The sequence below is a fragment of the Pipra filicauda genome, unplaced genomic scaffold, assembly GCF_003945595.2.
Source record: "Pipra filicauda isolate LSUMZ 115617 unplaced genomic scaffold, ASM394559v2 scaffold67_size6003252_pilon, whole genome shotgun sequence".
Lineage (NCBI taxonomy): Eukaryota > Metazoa > Chordata > Aves > Passeriformes > Pipridae > Pipra > Pipra filicauda.
The window spans coordinates 2432169-2456874 of record NW_024104842.1 but is presented as its reverse complement, the minus strand read 5'-3'; the positions used below and the strand labels follow the sequence as shown (position 1 = coordinate 2456874).

Below are 24706 nucleotides of genomic sequence, written 5' to 3'. Positions count from 1 at the left end.
TTCTTTTGCCTCATATTTGGCAGGGGGAGCTGCCCTGGCAGAGACTAGATTTTCCAGCACAAATCTTGAAGTATATAAGGCAGAAGTAGCAGTTTCCCATTCCAACCTGTACTCCTTAATTCCTTCTAAAAACGAAAAATAAATCAGGTAGAGATACAAAACAAATGACTGTAATTCATGTATCCTGTCACATACATCTCTGTTTTAAGTGTTGCCCTTCTGCTGCACAGTTCACAGAAAGATGGTGCCCTTCTAGTTCGTTTTTCGGAGTGACAGGCAGCAGCCCTTGCGCCACAATTATCTGGTAGTGCCTTCCAGGCATGAAGCTGCCCAAGATACCTTCCTCCTGGGATACCTCCTCAGCAGGGAGGGGGTTCAAAGCTCTGCCGCATCAGTGCCTTTGAAGCATTCAGACGACATAAATCCACTGCTCCTGAAGATGAGCAATGTTAGGAAGCAAGCTGCTGCGATTAAACTCTTACTCCAGCAAAAAAAAAAAAAAAATGAAATGCTGCACTCTTCCATAGCTTGATTAACCACACGCTTCATTAAAGCTTTCACTGCTGTTTAACTGAGCTGTAATTGCCAGGAAGACAGTGGGTTTTTTGAATGAGGCTGAGACAGTTCATGATTTTTTTTTCCCCTCTCCTTTTCCCCCCGCCTCATTTCCTTCAAGCCAAAGAAAGTAAACAGGTGAGTTAAGTGTAAAAGGAAGGGAATGCGGATTAACAGGTTTCATATAGGGTTTCTTAGACAGTCAGCTCAGTTCAGTGCTTTTGCACTGTGCCTTTCAGTAGCTCCCAAGGCTAAGAACACAGAACAGATGCAGACTAAGCACTTGAAACAAGTTTTACCCCTCTGTTCTCAAATCAGAGAGAGTTTTACATTAGATAAACCTGGAGTTTAAAGGGAAGGGAGAGAAATCTGCTAAGAGGTTTTAATGGTGCAAAACCTTTTGAGCCCTTACCACTGAGGAGAGAAAGAGTTGGTATCTCACACTTTCAGCCCTCTATTATATAAATCCTTTTCTTACCTACAACTGAGAAGAAACATCTGCAAATAAGTGGGCTTTCAGCTGTGGTCACTCCTGTACTTTATCCTTAAGTGCTCCCAGCGTAGCACCAAACCAACCTTGCTGGATTACTAGAGCACTGCTTGCTGTTCCTTTATGAGTCTCATGCTGCTTCACAGCAGCTTCCTGGCTCCCTGAAGCCCATCTGCTTCCCACAGCCCCCGCTGCACCTCATAAACTTAACCCAGGCCCCGGGGTGAGAACTAACCCCAGCCCCTTGCAATTGATGCTTCAAGGCAATCAGGTGAGGCTTCTCTGCTTTCTCCCACCTCACTTGCATAAAGTCCCCCATCACCCAGCTTCAGAAAGAAAAGTCAAGGGTGGCAAGTCAGAATTTTTGGTTGTTTTGCTCATTCTCAACAGCTTAAAATCCCTGTAAGATTCATTTTGTTAGCAGCTGAACTACTACAGCTTCTGCAGTTATGTACATAGAGCTTTCAGACTAAGCGACACACCAGAAGAGCTTTTATTGCCAAGGTTATCATAGGCTATTTTGGAAATCAGAACAATTGTACTGGTCGCAGCACACTTTCTGTTATCTTTCTGAAAATATTCCTAATATACAAAGCAATAAAATGCTCAGTCAGTGATCAAAGCTTCAAAGATGGAGATTACACTTTTACTCAGTATGCCAGCCTGTGAAACCATCCTTTTTAAAATGAAATTTATGTAAGTAAGATTACCAGTTCCTTGGGTTCTCTGACAGGGGAATGGAATAATATTTATAAGGAAAATCTAGATCATGGCAGGATTTAGATTTAACTGTTAAGACAGATTTATATTGAACTGGATAGGATCTCACCATTTCATTGAATGTGATTTCTTCTTCCTATTAACGCTCCTAAGGTAAGTGCTTTCCAGAGTCTCCTTTCACGTCTCTGTACCAGGCTTTTCATGCAATCCCTAATGAAGCCTCAGCTTGCAGTCACTTCCCCCTTCCCCAGCAGCCTGGAGGGGTGGTTTACCATGGGAGTGGTGCTGGTGGCCACAAAAGGGCCTGTGAAGTTTCATTTCAGTGAACCACCAGGCTCAAAGAGCCAATGGGTCAAAGTCCAGCTAAATTAATGGCTGGGGGAATTAGTTGATAGAAACATGATGGAGTTCTGCACCAGGAACAGAACAACTACCTGCTGGCTGGGTGCCCAGCGGATGGAAGGCACCTTGATAGAACGGGATCCACATGGATCCTTCTGTCCACTGGATGGATTGTGTTGAAGTGCCCTTGCTGCTGAGGTGTGTCAATAAATACCAAGTATAGGAATGGATGACCAGAAAGGCTGCAGAATCTCTGATCTTGCAGACACTCACCTGGACAAGGCGTGAGCAACTGGATCTAACTGGTTAAGTCAATGGTGCTTTCAGCAAGGGGTAAGACTAAATACCCTCTAGAGATCCTTTCAGTCCAAATGGTTCTATTGATTTTGAACTTCAGGAGCAGAAACACGGTTTATTATATTTACCTGTTTTCTTTGTTTCCTCTAGTAATTATTCTTTATTTGGAAATCAAAGCACTATCTCCTCAACTATTAAAACAAACCCAAGAAAAAGCGAGAAGCGTATAGTGCTTTAGACATGCACAAAGTAAGGATCAAAACTTCTTTAACATTTGCTTTAAAACATTAACCTCAAACTAAGCATGTGCTGACTCAAGAGTTATGCACGTGCTTTCCCTTTCCAGAAAAGTGCCTTGGATATCAGACAGTTGACTCACTAGCCTGAGTCAACTGACAAGTACTCTGATATCTGGTATATGTACCTCTACCAGATCAAAAACTTATCAGGAGAAATTTAAAATCCTATCATGTTCTCCAGTACTGCTTTTTTGTTACACAAGCAGGACAATACTTAGGAAACAAAAAAAAGCAATCATTAAAAATAAGTGCTTTCCTAAAAACACCTGGACATTGGTTCAAAAAACTCCTGAGTTTTCATACACATTATATATTCACAGTATGCAAGGCCTGACATAAAAATATTTTTAGTAACTAGAATCACAATGTAGGTATCTTTGAAGTCTGATCTTAGATCAGCAATTATCTATGAAGGAAACAGCAATTTTGCTGCCAAACCCAAACATTCTGCTTCTCTCCCCTCTGTCCTTGTGTCACACATGTATAACTCAAAATGTTTCTACTTACTAATTCAGGCCAAAGAAAAAGATGTGCATAAGGTGGTTTAGTGACATTTTATTAAAGTAATTTTTCAGGCTTCACCCTCCCCTACACATATGTGCAAATTTCTCCTTCTGGCACTAAGCCACAGACCAATTTTGAGGTGGAAAACAGTTGTAGGAAAAAGAGAGAAACACAAATTATTTTATAAGTGGACATATCTTATAATACATTACAGTGGTCCCTTTAGTAGTCAAATGGTTCATGAACATTATACTTTATGTAATATCACAAATGCACCAAATATACTTTCCATATGATTGCAAAAACGGCAGTGCTCTGGAGCCAAGCGCATGACTTAATATTATAATAATGAGTCTACTTCAATGTAGTGGATTTTAATAAGACTTTAATAATACTGGTATGAAGCCAAATTACATAATGTCCCAAAATATGAAACAAGGCTTTTACAGAGAAAATAAAAGCTCATTGAAATATAACCACATAAAAACCCCAAAACAAACAACCACCAATGTTATCTAAACAAAGCCATTAGGCATATTTAATTTTTAAAACTCAAATTAGAGAAAAGGAACTCAAATCTATTCCCAGATCTCAGGATAAAATTAAAAAGGATATTATTTTAGGCAACACTTATGAAAATGGAGGTACTATGTCAGCACTGGGAAACAAGCTAACACCATAATTACCTCTTTTGGCACAGATCTGGATATGGATTGACTATCTCCAATTTCTCTCAGAGGACAAAATATGATTCAGTTACCTTACAGGTTGAGTTAAGACTGAGCTATGTTGGATTATCTAGAAACCATTTAGACCAATAAAATTATTTCCTTCTATGCATGAAAACAAGCTCCAAGTAAAAGTCCCAAAGGTAAAGAGACAAATTATTTACTCCCCTCAACCTCCTCCAGTTCTGGAGTCTTGGGGAAAATAAGGACTTGAAAGCACTTGTAAAGCTCCATCAGGCATAGACAAATCTCAGAACAGCTTCCTCTGTCACCCCTCCCCAAGTATGGCAGTGTTAGATAGCAATTAAAAGAAAAATCAGTATTTTATTTGTTGGATAACATATGCAGAATGCCGCACATTCTTAAAGCTGTAAAACCTTTTAAATATTAGTGTTAAGCTAGTTGGAAGATTAACATTTGCATGGATAACATTTTTTGTCCTTTATTAGGATCAACTGTTTAGACCCACATATCCAACAGAGAGATCAACATATTCCAGTGTACTACTGGTGCATATTACTCTTAAACTGAGGCTAAATCAATGCTGACAGCCCAACAGAGCATGTGGTGATGAATATGAGAAGAATCAGAGCAGTTTTCTTCAAATATATTGTTTCATCTACGTGTCTCCACTTTTTAAGCAGTTTTGATAAAGGCATAAAAATTTTTAAAGCAGATTTAGATTCCACATGACAAGATTAAGTGAGGGGGGACATTTTATGCCTTGTATTTCTTATAAGTCTACTTTAGCTACAGAAACCATTAAAAAGTTGTGAGTAACTTAAAGATGAAAGGCATTAGCAGCTTTTTAGAAAAGGATAATCATACTCTTCTAAAGATTTAATGAGACATAATTCACAGAAGCTTTTGACTTGGTTTACTGTTAATTGAATCAAAGTCGATAATGATCTTGTTACACTTTGGCTTGAATTCCCTTAAAAAAGAAAAATACAGATATTAGTTAGTGAGTAGTTAAAACATTTTGCTTACTTCAGTTCCAACTAAATTTTTGAACGAATAAAAAAACCAAAACCCACATCCTTGGATTAATATAGTTTTCTTCTCTATGGGAGCCAATTATAGTGCACCATACTGAGAGAAACCTGGACAAGAAAGACTAAGACAAAAAGACACAAGGGGTGGGTTAGCCTGTACATTCTTCAGCTACTGGAGTTTATAAATTACCCAGGAGTCAAAGGACTTTTAATAGCTTAGCTGCAGGTGGTGCTATCATGTTACTACAGCTGGGATTTTTGTTCATATATATAAATATTTCAAATATTTTTAATATATATTTACAGATATAGGTATACAGAAAAATATTTAAATATACTGTATGCATATATAAAAAAGATATTTGGAAATATATTTTGATACAATTGATATTTTGATTTATTTTTTCCTGCCAAGTTTTCAAAAACACTTTCAAAGTCTGTGTCAGTATATTAAAACATTTTTTGTGCTCGGGGAATAGATTACATTATGCATCATACTGGGTAAAAACCAAACTAGTTAAGAGGGAATCATTTAAAAATTTTAACTTCAGAACTGTAAAATTAATACTGCCACAAAATGTTTTCTTTTATTATCATTAGAGCATCTGCTACAGCAATTAGCAAGGAAGGTATTTGGGGACCCAGAATATATTTTCCAATCTATCAGTAAACAAAAGATTATGCAAATAGTGTGGATTTAGAGCCTAATTAAGCTCTGCAGTTCAGTTCAAGAGATTCATTAAGTACCACCTACATCCTTAGCAATCAATACAAGGATAAGTAACGGTCAACACAGAAAAGCACATGCTGCTGACCACAGAAACTCCTGAATGCTTTGTCCAGAAGAGCAATCTGAAATGCAAAAAACATTTCTCACCCTGGAGAAGTTACAGGATTTGACTTGCAAGAGAATGATTTATGCTTCTTAGTCAAATAGTCTTAGTAGACAGGAAATACACTGAAGGACTAAAACTGAATTTCAAGTACTGCTGTGTTTTTTCCATGGATGTTTCTTAGCCCAGTAGGTATCTTTCATCCCAAAATTTTATCTGTCAGAATTGTTATGTCTGCAAATTTTTCAAAGTCTTCATATTAATACCGTAAAACTTTTTAGAGTTGCAAAGCCTCCCTGACTGCATAATTAGCCTCACCCACAGCATGTTACTCCTATCAAACTCGCTGTTGAACAGATTGTCTTTAGGTATCTCTGTCAGTGTCTTTAAAAACCCCACTCTTCAAACATTCTTCAGATTCTCATTATTTTAAGGCAAATATTTCACATTTTATGCTTTTCTCACAAAAAAAGATGACCAAAGAACATAGACAGCTATAGGCACCACGAATTAATTTTGGCTGGCTAGTTTGACACCTTCCCAAATCGGTTGCAATAAAAAGATACTAAAGTTTCAATAAGGATCAAGTTATTCAAACACATGCACACACACAAAAAAAATCAGCTGGTCATTTCAGTCCAACTCATAGGATCATAGGATAATTCAAGTTGTAAGAGACTTCTGGAGATCGTCTAGTCTAACCTCCTGCTCAAAGCAAAGTCAGTGATGACTCTACTGAGTACAACGTAACAACCATCACGTTTGTAATTTCACTTGCATTCTAGAACAAAACTAGCAATTTTCTCTTACAATTATGAAATTGAAATTTAACCATACAGAAGCCAAAGAATGGTGCAACATCTGTCAATCCAGTACTTTTTACAAAGAAAACCACTGAAAAACACAACAAAAGAATAAAATGCTGCACAATGCAAAGAAGAAAAGCTTTTCTCCTAAAGTTGGTCTCTTTCACACACCACTTTTTCCCCCTTTCCAAAGTAAATATAAAGTTAATTCAAAGTTCTCTCACCTGTATATAATACCTGCCAAATCAAACATCCGCCGTGCAGCTGTCATTTCCATAGTGTCATGATACTTGTCAGACATAAAAATAACTTCCTTTATGCCTAAACAAGTCATATAGAAAAGATGTTAGAATTACGCTGAAAAAAAATAACTGTCTGGAGCACAAAATCAGAAAAGGCAGCATTCACCCACATGCTCTAGAACTCCTTGGTATACCTCTATTTATAGTTCTATTCTGTCTCAAATTGCTGAATGATCTATGCCTCAATTACTTAGGCAGGGGAGAAGCATAAAAGCTTCAAAAAAGAATTCACAAGGTTTCAGAGCCTATCAACATCTTCCTGTGTTTGCCAGACAACATGAATATCAATACATTGTAATTTAATGCTGATATAAGTGCATAAGGAAGAGTGACTAGATTGAGAACAAGGAGCCAATCTACCTTGAATACCATTTGATTCTATAAATAAGGGACTTGTAGCACAAATACAGAATACCATCATCTTTCCCTCTTCACCTCTCGATTTCAAACCTTACTGAACCAAAATAAAGAAGCGTTCTGTTTACTACTTTCTTCCTAGATTCCTGTGGCAATCAATAGAAAAACTCCCCAGAACAGTGATCCATGCTGAAATAGCATGACTTCACTCCATGAGCAAAATATACGCTACTTTAAGCAGAGATTTTTATGGAACTGAAGTCTGCTGCAGATACTGCCTAATGTGAAAAAAGGAGACACATTTAGGCCAGCACACTTGCTGCAGTGGCACAGATTTATAACAATTGTAATGAAAGACATAATTAAAGTAGGATCATAGAAGTCTTATGACATTTATGAGCAAAGATATTTTAAAATCTTCAAATATCTACCATGCATCACATTCAAATTAAAATTTCATGTATATACTCCCACCAGACCTTTTCTCATGCAGAAGTTTATTTCTTTCTGCCCCTACTCTACTCAATGTGTCAGAGCACAGTAAAATTGACAGTAATTATATGCAAAGTCTGTGTTGTTCTTTGGCAGCTCCTGGTCTAAGAAGTTACAAACCTAAATTAGAAGTACGATTAGAATCACAGAAGATGCAATTAGCACTGGAAGAATTTGGCACCATTCAGATGCAAAAAACCCCACAAGTAGCATCTTATGAAGTTGACAGTGCAATTAATTTAGATCTAAGATCAGCAATTCAATATCAAATACATCTATGATAAGATACCAATGAGCTGGCAGCACTGCAACCCTGAAAAATCAGGCTGGCACTACTGCTTACCTGCCTGGATGATGAGCTTTGCACATTCATTACATGGAAATAAGGCAACGTACATGCTGCAGCCTTTCACATCAGCTGAGTTTTTGTTCATGATGGCATTCAGTTCAGCGTGGCACACTGATTAAACAGGAAAAGAAACAATTCATAATACCGATCATTAAAATAAATCAGTCAAACTAAAATTAAAGTGTTACAATATAACTGCTTATATCTTTTCAAAGGCAAATAGCGTGCACAGCTTGTCATAAAGGGCAGAGGAAGAAATAAAAGCAGAAGTACCAAGATCAATGAAGGTCAATTGTTCTGACCAGGCTGTTGATTAGTAATGATATCATTAAGTGCATAAGCATTGCCATTTGCCAACACCTATTGCAGGCAACAAAGCCGTAGGCTGTGGGCCAAGTAGTTGCAACCACCCTAAGTGAAGCAGTATCTCACAGCTTCACAACTCTCTGGAGTATCTAATTGCCAGTATAAAACAGCTCATTTATGTGTTTACATGCACAGATAGGAACAGTCTTATGGTTGTAAGAGTGCACTGTGCGCTCTTAAAGGCAGGAGAATCGTGAAGTGAAACTGAGCAGCTCTGTCCTCTGGGTCTCAGAACGGCTCAGCGCTGCTGCATGATTCTCTCACCCCCAGAATACTCAACACACACTCAACCATAAAAACGTCCCAGCTTTAATATTAAACTGACTTTACTGCTCATTAAAAGGTGCCAGACTTCCCAAGCACGAAAACAAAGTCCTGTATTTCTCCATGGATTTGAGATAGGCCAGGTAGCAACAGACCATCCTGCCTTATTTCACCTTAATAACACAACAGTTCTTTCTGGACAGACAGCACCTTAGGGTTTAAGTGTTTATAGGGTACACATCAGCAGATTATCTAATGTGTTACTAACACAGGTGAGAAGAGCACAGTTTCTGTGTAATCCACAACGAACCTCTGAAAAAAACATTAGGATCTCCGTGAGAACTTCCTGTTTACTCCTAGGAATAAAAGCAAGTTGCATAATTTATATACCTACCTACTAAGAAACTGCCTGCTGCCCTGACTTTATAAACAGATGCTGAAGTCTGGTGTGGGTTTGAGCTCATTTAGAGACAACATTAAAAGTTTTTCCACTGCTCATTTCGAAGAATAGATTTTTTAAAAAAAGTAGGTTTTCCTCTCCCCTGCATCCATACAAAGATTAAAACAGACACAGTTTCATAGCACAACTTCACAGTAAATTTGGTACTTTATGCTGACCTCTATATGAATGATCTCACCACACAAATAACTGAGTGCAGTACCTTCAACACGCAGGAATCCTTGCTGAATGGAAATGTTTTCCGTATGTGCTGAATGTCTACCTGGAATTTTCTATGTAACAGCTAATGCACTACAAATTTACAGCCTAACTTACAGCACACAAACTTTCCCATGCAGACGAGTCACAAAGGACCAAACACTTGATAAAGAAAGCTCAGTATTGGCTTCTACCATGCCCATGTTTTGCTGTCCACATACCTTCTCATAACCAGTAAAGCCAGAAACTAACACAAAAAATAGGAAATTAAAAAAAACCAACCCCAAAGCCAAGCACCATCACATTAAGGTTTCTTTTACTATTATTATTGTTTCTATTGCGGCTGTTATCGAGTCACACCATACTTTAAATATATGCCATTAAGTGTAAGACAGACAGTTATATGAACCTATACATTCAGAAAATCCAGAAAACATGCTGAACTCCATGTGTATTACTGAATTGCAACAATCTTATGTAGCCTTCACAATAAACAGTCAGAGAATTATTTTTCTGGGGTTACAGAGTATTGAGTGAAAATGACTGTCATTATTTCCACAACTAGAACTAGGTTATGTCAACAGGACAGAAATATAATTTTTAAGTTTCTTTGAACACTATACTTATGTTGTAGGCAGCAGTCTAAAATATTGAAGGCCCCCAGAAAGGATGTTTTCAAAGGCTCACAGAACTAAAAAAAAATAAAACTAATTCCTTCAGTAAATATTTTTCCATCATTAAAACTCAGAAATTTTCAGCCATAAAACCAGGCAAGTTTCATTATTAGTACTGCAACAAGTTTCCTTCCTGTACTGATGAGAGAGAAAGGTTCTTTTGGCAGACTTCTACAAACTTTCAACAACAAACCTCTTCCCAAGCAAAAACAAGATCAGGCCAAAACTAATTTATAGAAGATAATCAGCTGGAGCAAGGGAAAAAGAGAAATCTTGCTTCCTGACCATCCAGCACAATCTGAAGTTAAGAACAATTACAACTCTCCAGTGTGGACAGAAGACACAGAGCCAGCAATAAGAAACAGACTAATCATTCCAGGACAAAAACTAGTCAGGGCTCCAACAGATCCAGCAGGCTTCTGTTTCAAACACGAAAGGAGATAGGTTTTTCATGCACGCAGTAGCCTAACCAAGTATTTCTTACTGAACTTATTGCAGAAAATAGTATGGGACTAGAACTTTGCACCGATGCCAGCAGTCATCTTTTTCCACCCAGTATTACTTTTTTTTAGTCTACTGGGCACTTAAATACCAAATCCTTTTGACTCAGTTCTGTGACTTGCAAGAATATTCTGGGGAACTATCATTACACGTGTCATTGTTTTATACATTTCCCCAGACTACAGGGGCTTACTGGCCCCTGTAAGGGATATTATGCTAGTTGGTCCTTAAGAAGGTTTAGGCATCAGACAAATATTTTTAGGCTTCGTCTCATCACTCTTAATTCCCTCTTACTCCTATTCACCTCTCTCTGACAGATTGGCACTGATAAGGTAAGACAGTCTATTATCTCCAGATTTTTCTTATAGACCTGCCAAGCTTTGTTAAGAGACAGAAAACAAATCCAGGAGTCCAAAATCTCTCTTGCTAATGACTAACTAGTTTGCATTTGGGGTGTTATGAAGTTTTCTAATCTCTTAAGAGATCCTGCTAATAGTTACAAATAGCTCTTTCTGAGATAGTAAAAAGATAACTTAACCTTTCACAGGTACACAGTATTCAGAACTCTGAAAAATGTATATTTAAGCAGACTAGTAAAAGTAAGAATTTTTACAATACCCCATGAGGGGCTCCAGAGTTTTGGGAGGTTTTTTTGTGGTTTTTTTTTTTTTTTTTAATAATATTCACATATAGCCAACATAAGAAGTCTGCAACACTGTTTTCCATTCTGGAAAAGTGGCTTGAAAAGTATTCTCAAAAGGCTTCATTAGCTGAAGGAATAACCATGCAATGAGAAGTTAAGTGTGTGCTCTGACATTCCCACCACCTGCTACTATATTCATGGGGGGAGGGAAGCAGATGAATGACTGCTTCATTACTGATAGTATTAATTGCTAGTGTTTCTGTCTTTTCTCATTGCATACTGGTTTGGGTTGCATGTGAGGTAGTAGTACTCATCCTTAAACCCCTACTTAAGAGGAGTTTAAGGATGAGTAATTAAGAGACCTCTACTTATAAATGGTAATTTTTTGGGATTGAACACTTAACATGAACATGTTCTCAGTGGGTTGCAGAGTCAGAAGCACTCTTTCCACCTACTAAAAGTGTTCTGACTAGAAATTTTATAAGAACCACAGGACTAGTCAAAGTGTTTCTTAATACTGTTTAAAGGGTTACATGCTTGATGACGAACATAGTAGGGACCACCATAACTTTAAAGAACTTTTAAAGAAGCAGTCAGAGGAAGAGCTAGAGGGAATGACTTTTTAATGTTATTAATTACTGAGCCAGACTAGGAATTTTGAGAAAAAATATGCACTAAATATGGTGTTACATTTGAAAAGAATACATTTCAATGCATATAGATTGTCACACAGCAAGTTTTGACTTATTTATTAATATAAGTCTTTACAGTGTCATATCAACCAACTTGACAAATATTATGGGTTCCCAGTACAGACACATGGTAATAGCACAACATCCTTCAACATAAACCTGGCACAGGAATGGATGCAGGGAGTTCTGTAATTTGGCCCACTTCTATTCAGTTTATTGGTAAAATCTTCACCTTCTCACATTCATCCCTTGACCACTCCATTTTTGCCCAAGCTCCACCTACCAGTTACCCTTTACTTGCTGCATCTCTGACACTGAATATAGCAAAAATCATGAGAGGTATCAAAATAATAATTAAAAGAATGGAGTCTGGAATGACAACCACTGGCAACAGTGGTTGATGAATCTGGAATTTGTAGAACAACATTTTTTTTTTTCAACCTTTGTGTAAGTGTAGGGATGGTTGCTGGTCACTGCATTAAGGGCAGGCAGGACACTCATGCTGGGCTGACATTGTCCTTCCTGCCGGTCTCTTTCTTGCTGTGTGCTGGATAAGAGCAGTAGCTGTAGTCAGGGCACAGAGGCAAGGATAACACCACCAGGTTTTGTTGGAGTCCTAGCCTCTTCAGATTGCATTAAGAAAAACAGAACAGCCCCAGACTCAGTGCTTTCTTCCATGAGTAAAGAGAACTGGGAAGTGAAGATGGGAACCGCTCAGCCCATTCGTGAACATCACAAATCCCATGCAGGACAAGAGTAAGTGGAGTACTCCACGAGTAAGTGGAGACTGTCTTCTACAGATCGCCTTTCCAGTTGAAGTCTCAGCTTTGCACTGCCAACTGGAGAGAGAGCATCACACCTCTTCATAGTGCCTTATCAAATTTTGTGCTGTCAAAATAACAGCTTCTATAAAACTAACATTTGCCTGAATATTGAGTGTTCATTTCCCTGAAAAATTGACAAAAAGCTCATAATCCTAACATGAGGAAATGTTGATAACAGTTTGTTTCATTTTACACAGCAGGTACTGTTCAATTAGAGCATACTTTTTGCCACAGCACATATTTTATCATATCTGAACCTGTATAAATATTTGTAAGCATATTTACTCAATATTTTCTGTATTGCTCAGAGGCTTCTAAATTTGCCAGTCATTTTAATTTAAAACTCTTAATTAGAGACTGGTTGTCAAATGGATGTTCTTAGATTACAGTGGAGACAGAGGGCATAACAAGAGCACAGCAACTAACATTAGTGGGAATATTTGCGTTAATAGGAGAAAAATGTAATATTTTAAATGATTGGTGAGAGGAAACTGAGCATCATCAAATCCTTGGATTCATCTAACAGAAACAGAGGGCACACTTTTGACTCTAAAAGCCAGAATTCTGCCTAATTATTAAGAAGCTTCTGCACACAGTACTGAACACAATGCTTCAAGAAGGGCTTTTAACAACATCTTAGTAAAGCAGGTATTCAAGCCTTCCATTTCTCTCATGTGCACAGACACATCCCCACTGCTGTCACTGACTGGCAGCCCGGAAACAGCGAGTTCCAACATAACAAGAAAATCCTGATTTTGTGCTGTGAAAAATGGCATTCTGCAAAACACCCTGTGCTTTCTCACATAACAAGGCATACTACTTAACTGTTCAAATATACACTACAACTAGAAGGAAGAGTTTTAATCCGCTTTAAGGCTCTCATAAGGAATGCACAGTATCAACAGAGGCGATCCACAGTCACTGTTCCTGTAATATCCAAATGCCTTGCAAACATTTGTATCCTCTAAGGTAAAGTGAGCACTACCCACCACATTTTAATGCCTTCTTTCAGTAGCAGCTCAGGTTGCACCTAGACTCCTTAATCAAGCACAACACTGTCCCTAACAGTGAGCTGAGCAGAACCCACACTTGGGGTGGGATAGATATGTACCATGTATTGCAGCAGACAGAGATAACCCAGACACTGGTGAATTTCGAACCAACAAGTTTAAAGATACAGCAAAATTCAAGAGTGACAAGACTGATTTAACCCTACAACAGAAGTTCAAAAAGTAACAGTCATCAGTAAATGCATGGGAAAGGAGGAAGGGTTAATCACAGTGAATAAAAAAAGCTAGAAGAACAATCCTGGCAAAAACAAGAACCTGTAAACTAATCACAGATAAATTTAGGGTGGAAATTGGAAGTTTTCTAGCCACAAAGCAATGAATCTGATCAGAGATGTGGGGTCAATGCATCCATCAGTTCTGCTGGAGCTCAATACATTTATTATAGGATCATCTAACACACTTCTGCAGACATAGCCCCTGGGTCCAATCCCCTACTGTGTCTCTGCTGCTAAACATGACAGGGCCAGGGACTGACCCTTGGCCCTAAGGCCAACTGGCACAGACTAGCTCGTGTTCATGTTACCCAGGGCTCCATCGGCATTACACGGCACTTGGCCCTGGGATTCCTCAAGGCTCCACGTCTCAAGAGTCCCACGACACCACATACTTATTTTGCATGTCTCAGTTCAAAGTGCATAAAGAAGTGAGATAACTTTTTTGCAGCTCACCAGAGAGGTATTTTCAGAGCATGAAACAGAGTATGAGTTGCATATCCCCCAGTATGGCCTGAGGGAAGAAGAAGGGTTAAGCATAGCATCTCAGCAGGCTTTGCATTATAAGCCTATACAGGATGATGTTTTCTTGCAGCCTTTTTTCCACCTTGCCTTCCGGAGCACCACTGGAGGAGCAATACTCAGGCTTTGTTCTAGAGAGAGCTAGTCAGAGTGGTCCGAAACAGATGGGAAGTGAGCTAATGTTTATGCCTCACTTACAACACTACATAAGATCAGAAGGTCAGCATTCAGATCCTCCCCCAGCCCTTTTCTGTAGCACTACGGATGCACGAAGTAGCTCTAGAAAACACCTTCCAACTTAGTGTGGTGGTACATGCACAATTACTATCAGCTTTATCTAATAAGCTCCACTGCAGCTCTAGGGATGAAAGTGCCACCATTCCCACGGTTAGCTAATGGAGCACACAGTAAGTTTGTACCATCTCTGAACAAGCCAGTCAGGAAACGACAAGAATAAAAAGTTCAATTTACACAAATACTGTGATGATTAGCAAAAACAGAAAGGAAAACATGACAGTTTAATGAGATTTTAGCAGCAATTCTACGTGTACCAAAATTTTTTAAAGCAGATTTTTTTTTTATATATACTTGTCTGGTCTGTCAACCGTGCTATCAAGATTAATAAGAAACTGCTAGAGTTTAAATGATCTGTGAATTACAAAATAGGTTGTTTATTCATCACAGCAGACACTTTGTGTTACAAAGTTGTGATTTTTTTAATGAGGTGGAGATTAAGATTCTGAGGAGGAAAGGCAGTAGTTAGACCAATTCCCAGAAATCAACTTGTCTCTCCAAGCTGTTAGTGGTTAGTGAATTTTTTAAATATCACATGCTCCACATCTTTTGGAGGCAGAGTTAACCAAAGAAGTAAAATTCTCAGGTCATCTTGTACAAAGATTTTTCACAGCACTTTTAGTTTAAATTGGTCAGCTTAAGGTGCCTGGAACATGCTCAGGTGCCAGAGACCACCCACACCAATCTTAGTTCAGAACTGAGATCTTACAGCAGCATAAAGGTTCAACCAAAATCAATATTCCGTTTTCAGTGCTTTATATTTAATCAATTGGCTAACACTTGTTTCCACATCCTACAAATAAAGAGCAGTCATACCAAACTGCACCACTATTGTCACAACATCATATGTAAAACCAGTGGTTTAGAGCAGACTTCAAATTTGGCTGGAGCAGATTTCAAATTCGGCCCTAGTACTGGGAATACATCTCTTATGAAAAATAATATGAAATGATCTTGAGCTTAAGAGTTAACATGAGAGGTTTTATAATAAATCGGTAAAGTGAACAAGGACAAAGTACTGGGGTTTCAAGAACTCAAAAATAACAAATTGATGAATTATGTGCTGAGCCACTGCATATCATCTTCCACTTTAATGCCATGGGAAAACAGAAAATGTAATGCTGGTTTTTAGAGAGAGCTCTGGGTGAAGCGAGGCAATGTCAAAACTCATGCAAGTTTAATTTCTCTATCAGATCAATTGTTAAAGTTACAAGTGAGAAACAGAATTAGTAGGCAGAGATAAACACTGTACACCGGAAAAGAGCCAGTGTTTCTTTGCAAAAGGTGAACTCTGGTGCTTATGTCCCCCCACCCATGCAGGGAGAAGGGAAAATCTCTCAATGCTCTTGCTCTATTTTGTTATTCTTCCCCCTGCCATTCCTACGTCCAGGACAGGCTGAGATGCAGCACAGGATGTAGTTCCTAATGCCTGTTTTTCCTGTGCCCATGGCTTCTGCTGCATCGGCCTCACCCACAGAGATGCAGCAGGAGCTGGAGTGAGTATAGAAAGACGAAGAAGGACTTAAGGAAGCACAGGGACTGTACAGTCTCTTATTAATCCTAATGAAAGTTTCTTCCCAACATCAGCTGTTGCAGGCCACAAGGCAGCTCAACTCCATTTCCACGCCCAGAAGACAGCAAGCATAACATGAAGCCTGAGGCAGCTCAGTCTCCTTGGTTCCTGCAAACCACACCAGGCTCAGAGGAGGAACTGTACAGCCCTGCTGACAGGTGCACAAAGACTCAGAGGACCCTTCAAAGGACACTTACAGAAGGCCAAACTATGCCTACTGCAAAGACAAAAACAGGATCCAAAGCAGCACTCAACCACATTCACCACAAAACCATCCTTGCTCTTCATTCTGTTTGTCCATTTAATATATGTGAATCAAATCAGAGGCTGAAATAAACAACAAAAGTCACCCCACCCATGGAAGGGTAGATCCAGTGCACACCACATGAGGCAAAAGTGGCATGGAATGACAGAATGCAATCACACGCTCCAAGACAAACAAAATTCAGTTCCTTTGTAATAGATATTACCTATGCCATCGATACCTGACATGGAAATTTCTCACAAGCACTGGAGTTCACAATTTTAATACCTGCATTTTAGACCCAATTATTTGTTTTGCATATATACGCTCTCTGTAATTTCTGTGGAGATGAACACACGGAAGCAGCAATCATCTGCATACACTGCAACTGTGTGCTAATGAGCTGCTTTATATTTACAAGCTTTCACTATCCAATCCAAAACAGCTAATATTTATGAACATATTTCACCAGGAAGTCAGCTTTTCATAAAGACTGATTTTTATCCTGCTGTACCACATGTAGGCACATTAATGAAGTCAAGTGAGTGGAAGAAAAACTGATCAATACTTTACCAGCTGAACTTTCACAGTTACAGATATCACAAGTCTAAACTGTCAACCACAAGAAGCCTTACCATAAGGATATTTTGTGTCTAGTCTGTTTGCTGCTGTTCTTGTCCAGGGTAGTACATCATCACTGCAACCATTAGGCATCCCATTGTAGCCAATTCCAACAATCTTGTTTTCTGTATTTACAATGCAGGCACCAACCTAAATAAAATCAGATTTATATAGTACCAACAGCATGCAAAACAACATATCAACAGGAAAGATGAGGCGATAATAGTTTTTCATTTAATAATTTTCATTTAAGTGATAAAAGTTTCACTTAATGTATTAAGCCACACTATCTAGTGAGCAAGGCTACAATTGTACCTAATTGGTTGGGCTTTAAAATAAATCAGGGCAGCAGCAACCCAGCTACCCCTTTGGTCATGCCATTCCTATCTCAACCTGCCAGCACCGTTCCTTGTCTGATTATGAAGTGAATCTAGTTCAGGGAACAGCACTGATCTAACCTTAGTAAACTTGTCAGTTCAACTCCCCAAACTAGCTTTTCCAGCAGCAGTATGAGCAGCAGCAGCAAAAGAAAAGGTATGAAAGATGGAACAGAAATACTGTATTATATTCATCTGTAATATCTGTTGGCTTACAATACTGTAAGCCAACAGTATTGTTGGCTTATGCAGGCCTCACAAGCCTTTGTGCCTTGTTTACACAAACATGCACTAAAATACCAGACCTTTTAACTCCCACCTTTCATTGCTTCAATCCAAGTCTACACAGCATAGCATGATAAAGTGTCCCGTTTTTATCTTTTCTCCCTATATTATTTACTGAAATGGCAACAGTACTGATTTTAATTCACACAACCTGTTTATCAATTAGCTCTTGGTAACAAAACTTTAGCCCCAAATGAATACCCTTCAGTGAGCCAAGTGCCGTAACATACAGAAGGCAGTGAGTAATTGAACAGATTGTTTTTCTGGGATCTGCTTCCTGAATTTTTTCACACAAAGGAAGACTAACAGGATGACTGGATCCTGCAGAACATCATGTTTCCGATGTATCAATTGCCTCAAATCAATATTGAACAAGTCTGAACAGAGGCACATGAAAGATGCAAAAAATGGGGAGAGATAGTGAAGCAGAGGGAAAAAGGGGATCTTGAGGGAGGACCCAAACTAGAAGAAAACTCCTGTCAACCCAAGAACAAACAAACAGGTAAGGAAAAGAAACTTGTAAAATGCTGTGTCTTAAAAAATTACAGTCTAAAACTTTCAGCAGTTTTACCCTTCTCTAAAAGTGACTATATTTATTGGAAAAAGGAAAGAAAATGCAAGTGTTATTTTAACTTCTAGATGAAAAGATGATTCACAAAACACCAAGCTGCAAATGTACACACAGAATTATACACGAGGTCAGCCCCAATAAGAGAATTTCTGTAACAAAAAGTGCTGACTATGTTAAAAATTGAATAGCTATACACTAAAATAACTTTTATTAAGAAATCCCTGGAAGTGCTGCACGTGCATCTGATGTGATGTGCAATATAGATTAGGTTATGTTATTATTTATATGTTGCCTTCTTACCTGAGAGCTTGGATCCTTGCTTCTTTGTGCTGACAAAAAAGCTACTGCCATAAAATATTCAGGCCATTCCAAATAATCTTCTCGTTTTTTGCAGGATGTTTCATTGCTGAAACTATAGTTTATAGAAAAAAACAGCCATCAGCAAGCAACACAGACCTAGAGTTACTACAAAATTTATTCTTTTAACATGCACAAGTTTAAAGTAACCAGAATCAGAATGTGGCTAAGACCACACATGCACTAATATTTTAACAGTAAAACCATCACTGTGACGTGCTTTCCAGGAACTTATATATGCAACATTTTCTTTTGGGGGGGGAAAAGCATCCAAGCGAGGTTACGGGTTTCAGTTTTAGATAAGAAGGTTGAGGTATTCAGAGTCACTGAGCTATTTCAAGACAGAGCAACTTACCCTTTATAGATAACACCTTGCATATTTCTAAGAGTCAGGTGTATCATGTACTGGCATTCTTCTCACCCAAACAACAAAATGTTTTTTATGATGGCTGTGATAACTGCAAGCCTCTAATCTAAGTTATTTTGTACTTCTGCCTATGATAAGTGCTTGCCAGATTTCTATTTGGTAGCTTCCTCTACAGTCATTCATTTCTGACCGTACAATTATCACCATAAGTTTGCTTCTTGTTACAATATTTACCACCAAAAATCTAAGGCCACTCCAATAGTCCCCTGCTAAGTTTCCCTTGAGATTATGTCCTATGAAAGCCTTCTGAAAACTGACAGGAGATGGGCTCAAGAACTTTTCCGTGACATATAATGTATAAAAGCATCAGAACAGGTTCCTTCTTTCCCTGCACTGAAGGGTATATTTGGGGGAAGGAGGAAGGAAAAAAAAGGTGATACATCATTTTCTCTTGTGTGCTCGGACTGTGTAAGACACAGCAGGGGAATTTCTGTGCTCTTCAGCTCGAAGAGAAGAAAGACAAACACACCTCTCCCCTCTCCACACACATATCTAAGCTTCGAAAATTTCAAGAAAAAGATCAAATTCAAAGAAATTTCCCCAAACTCTCGCACCTATTATTGCTACACCTTGAAAACCAAACCAATGGAACATCCCAAGCATAATGACTAGCCTATGAAAATACAAGGGGCCTAGTACGTTTCTTCTTGGGCTCCTCTTACCAAGGACTGCACTTAAGACTGAGACATCCATCTAGGGAGGTACAGCCATGCAGAAAAATACATCACAGGTAACTGCAAACAACAAGACATCTCCTAGCAACACTAGTACCAGCCCCTTCAGAAGACAAATGTGAGAAATCAAGTGTTTAGTTAATCATTATTTTTATAACCAAAAACCTGTATTAGAGGGTTGCAGTTAGCTTGTCATAAAGAGGTTACACTATTTCAGTGAAGATAATGCCAGCACATGATAAAACTGTACTTTAGAAACCTACAGGGTGCTATTTACCAAAGATAAATTGCTGGTTTTGAATAGTTTGTATGTGGCACATTACAAGTTAGCAATTTTGGCTTGTTCTTGGAATGAACGAGGATCATCCTTAAGGCTACTGTCTCATTGTAAGGAGGGAGAAACACACACCCTTGGTGTAACCCAAACACCTCTCTCATATTTTGACAAGAGTGTAAATAGTGCCCAGAACTGTCAATTGTCAAAACACATGAATCAAGTATGTGATTCTGAAAATGCACAAACCGGCTTGAGTCACTATAACTAAAGGATTGGGGCTATATCCTACCAAGAAGGAAAAAGTCTTCAGAGAACAAGAAGCTCACAGCATAAAAGAAAGACTGAAGACATTCCCTCACACTTCTTCACGCCAAACAGAACTTTGACAGGCTAACTGAAATGTCAGAAGAGTTTTTGAGCTAACTGATTATTTAAAATACCTCACAAAACCAGATTTATAAAATCTAAAACACCATTGGACTTTATGATCAGTTTAATACATTCCTAACTACGTGACATTCACAGTGACGTCTTTGGAGAGAGATGAAACACAACTACAGTGAATAAAACATGCTGGGGAAAGGGCTCTAGAAAGACAGTGCTACTCTGAACTAAGAGGTCGTGAGTTCTCCTTTTGTTAAACTATTCCCTAGCAACCCTATTTATCCAAAACACAAAAAAAGCTAGTATTTACTTTTCTAATAAATACAGAACTGTATGTAAGTGGAGGTCCCTCAGAGTACCAACTTCACAGGGAGAGAAGCATATCTAAAAAGCGAGCAGAAGGCTTACATCAAAGAGAACAGAAAAAAAACCCAAAGCCCTTACTCAATTACTTCTACTTAACATCACCGTGTTTGGCGAGATAATTCCCTCAACTCAGTGCACAGGAACGCAGGACTGTGAAGTGGGTATAAACCACTTAATTTCTGATTGAGCAGAAGCCAAGGCCTTGGCTAGCAGTCAAGCACACACAGGAAAATTAAGTTTATGGATTTGGTGCAGCTGATCATCTTCTTTATGCTCATTTGCAAGTTCTATAATTGCATGAATGAAAGCTACTCTAGAAAATACCATAGCTAGCTGTAAAAAAGGCAATTAAGGTTTACCCTTATGATAACCCATAAGAACTTATGAACAAAAATAATGGGAACTGAAACCCATGAAAAAACACTGCTCAAGAAGAACACGAGGGAAAAAACACTTAATTTTTTTAAAAGTTAGTAGTCTATAGAAAAGTTTGTGTAAACAGTATTTCAAATAAAAATAGAGAAAAAGATTCTGTAATTAGAGAACACTGCCTCCCTTTCCACTTCTTTTTCATCCATCTTGGCTTCAAGTAAGCTGTAACACCATCTGAAAAAGGAACAAATGTCATTCAGCTACTTAAAAAAAGGCCTACCATAACTGAAAACGTCATTGAGAATCCTAAAACAGAATATATCACCTCAAATCTTTTCATACAACAATTATGATGGTCAGCTATACATAGTACAACCAGAGAACTAGTGAGTATCAAACACATTCCCCTTTTCTTAAATTTTTCCTCTGCTTTCTTATCTTTGATGTCATGTTCATTATGTTACAACTCTATTTTACAAGTATTTTTTCCCCAGTATCAAGTATGCTCCTAAAGACCAACTATCAATACTCCGTCATTTCAATCACAGAAATTAAGGTAAAAATAAAGTGTGTATTAAAAATAAGAAATAAGTATCTTCAGCAATGCTCTTGTTCCCCAAAAGCCAAACAGGATATGGGCTCTTGCTGCCTTTCAAGACAACCTTCTTCTATAAGTCTCATATTTTATAATCACTATTAGATCAAACAAATGTGGTATTTCCTTTACTTGAGGCTTTTCACCTTTCCCCTCATTCAGGTACTAAGATACGGTCATTACCTATTCCTTACTAGGAGGGAAGGTTTTGAGAGAGAAAAATCAACCTTTCTTAGAGAAAAACGATACTCAGCACATTGAACATTAACTATATGAAAAATTTTCTTGTGAGATAACCCACCAAACCTATAAACATAAACATTGTATAGAAATACTGAGCCCCAACAGAGCAGTACAAGAACATCGCCCTTCACTGAACGTATTTCACTTTTACAGTCACTTTTGACTTTAATTAATTGCATGTTGCTCACGCCGGTCTCCATTTCCGGAAATAATGAACACGAGACACCCTGCCTGCTCTTTGTGCCACCACGGAGATTACAAAGCCCGAGGAAAACAGATGGGCCTTCGGAGGCTCCAAGAAACGCCTCCCCGCCGGGACGGGTTTTCCCGGGCACGGCCGCGGCTGGAGCCGCCCCGGAGAGCTCCCCGCTCCGCGGAGCCCTCCTCTCCCTGCCTCTTCTTCCCTCCCAGGACACCACCTTCCCTCCCTCTTCTTCTTCCCTGCCCCGAAGGACACCGGCTTCCCTCCCTGCTGCCCTCAGCCGCCGGGACGGCCGCATGGAGCGGCGGGCCTCACCCGCGGGCGGCAGCGGCCGGGCCCGGGGCAGAGAAAGTTTAGTCAGCAGGAGCATGAGGAGAGCACGGTGCCGGTGGAAGAGGAAAGACGGGCGGGAAGAGCTTGGAAAAGCCTCCCGCGGGCCCCCCCATGCCCCTCAGCCTCCTCCACCCGCGTACCCGTTCTGGCAGTGGCCGGGCTGAGGGCGGCTCATCCCGCCGGTGCCGCGATCTCTTTCCTTTCGCCGCTTGGCGCCACAGCGGAGGCGGGCGGGGAAAGGGGCGGCCCCGGGGGTGCCCCGGCCCCGGCCCCGGCGGGAGGGCCCCGGTTTGGGTGCGCCCGCAGCGCCCGGGAGTTGGTCCTGCTGTCCCGGGGATGGCCACTGGCTCTCCCGGGCTGCTGCTAGAGCCTCTGCGACGTGTAAACGGGTTGCTTGAATATCTGTTTGTGTAGTTTTCATTTTTTCTGACAGGTGCTGTTCCTAACGTTATGCTTTGACACAAGCCGGGTTTTCGCCCGGCTCACGCTCTTGAGGTAAATACTATTCATTAAAGCTTGACATTAACATATTAAGATGTCTAAAAATCGGGGTTTTTTTTGTTGTTGTTCTCTGGATATGAAATTGATATGTAAAGTGAGTTATGGTTTATTAATACCTCCAGCTGCTGCCAGGTTTTAGAAGGCTCCCAGGATGCAAAGGTAGCTGAACATGTATATTGTCCATTACAGCGCAAAATAAGCAGTATAATAATAAATATAAAATGTTGGTATGGTGTGTTTGTCTTGCTCCTGTGAGAGCTCCCTACCCTGGCTGGCTGGCTGCCACAGGGGCCCGCCTTTATGGAAGCACTCAAATGGGAGCACAGTACACATGTTTGCTCCGTGGGGCTGCAAGGCATCAAGTGAAAACTGCCCAAACCCAGCCGTACGTGACCAATTCGGTTCCCACTGGAGGCACTGACAGGTGCAGCATACTCAGTGATGGACAAAAGGAAAACACTTGCCTTTGAGAGCATCCCCAAGAGGGGTTTGTGCGCACAAGCCATGGGTTCACGCTGCGTGTGAGCTGCACCATTGATCTGAATGTGGTCAACAGATATGACTGAGAGAGTGGTTTCCTGCAGCCTGGTCAAAAATCCTCCTCTTCATCCAGGAAGATGCTTCAGGTTGGAAACAGGACATTTTTTGGAAGCTGGGCATATAGCAGTCCTATCCTGGAAGCTGTCTTTATAGTTCCCCGTCACTGACCGTATGCGTAGCAAATTGAACGAGTGGGTACACCTTACTACACCAGCATGTGTGCAAGAAGACAGCTAAATCAAGGAACCTGCCATGCTCAGTTATTTTTGAAGCTATGCCAAAATAGAGAGATCCTGCAGTGATCAAAACAGAGGAACACACTGCTAATATGTTTTCGTATTTACATTGCTGTATAAGCCAGCCATCTTTTTCTTTTTTTGAAACAACTGACAAACCATCAAATATGAAAATGTTACTTAATTTCACAGATATTTCTATTAATTTGTAACCAAAAAACTTGGCAAAAGCAGCCTGTTATATTTCAACTGACAAGTTTTTCAGCCCTCAGAGTGGAAAACATACAGCTATTTCCATTTGCGAGACTTCTATTATCACAATTTCATATGGACAACACATGTTCATGTACGGTTTGTTAATGAATGAAAAGAAACTATTTAACTGCAAGAAAAAGAAAACAAATTTAATGAAAGTAGCATCATTCAGGAAAGCATAAGCCTGGAGGTAAAATGAAAGACCTGACTATGGCTGATCATGAAGAGAGTTATGGAGCACTCATTTAATTAATCTGGAGAAAAAAATAGCATAATTCAATTCCGAAAGTTTTCTACTGTCTGTATATCTGTTTCTGCGCTCTTGAAATATGAATTAAAATAGATAGTGCTGCAATTACCCATTTCAAATTTGTTATTTTTCATAATTAGGATTCTGAGGACAGACCATAACACCTACTAACCTTTAAAATTTGGTGGTTTTGTGCTAATCATACATAGTGAATGATTTTCTGTTCTATGAGCA

At 39.3% G+C, this 24706-nt stretch overlaps 1 protein-coding gene across 3 annotated transcripts; it reads right to left on the bottom strand.

Moving 5' to 3' along the window:
• Positions 1 to 3575: 3575 nt before the first annotated feature.
• DCTD (dCMP deaminase) lies at positions 3576 to 22929 on the bottom strand. 3 transcript variants are annotated; one of them, XM_027735826.2, is made up of 7 exons: positions 22831 to 22929; positions 21501 to 21551; positions 18761 to 18872; positions 17242 to 17377; positions 8064 to 8180; positions 6794 to 6890; positions 3576 to 4869 (listed from the first exon to the last, which is right to left on the bottom strand). In XM_027735826.2, exons 1-7 carry the CDS (start codon positions 22863 to 22865, stop codon positions 4791 to 4793), a joined length of 627 nt encoding a protein of 208 aa, XP_027591627.1. In that variant the 5' UTR covers positions 22866 to 22929; the 3' UTR covers positions 3576 to 4790. The 3 variants fall into 3 exon arrangements, with proteins under 3 accessions (XP_027591627.1, XP_027591629.1, XP_027591628.1); XM_027735828.2 differs by lacking the exon at positions 22831 to 22929 and adding an exon at positions 22673 to 22691; XM_027735827.2 differs by lacking the exon at positions 21501 to 21551.
• Positions 22930 to 24706: the final 1777 nt, after the last annotated feature.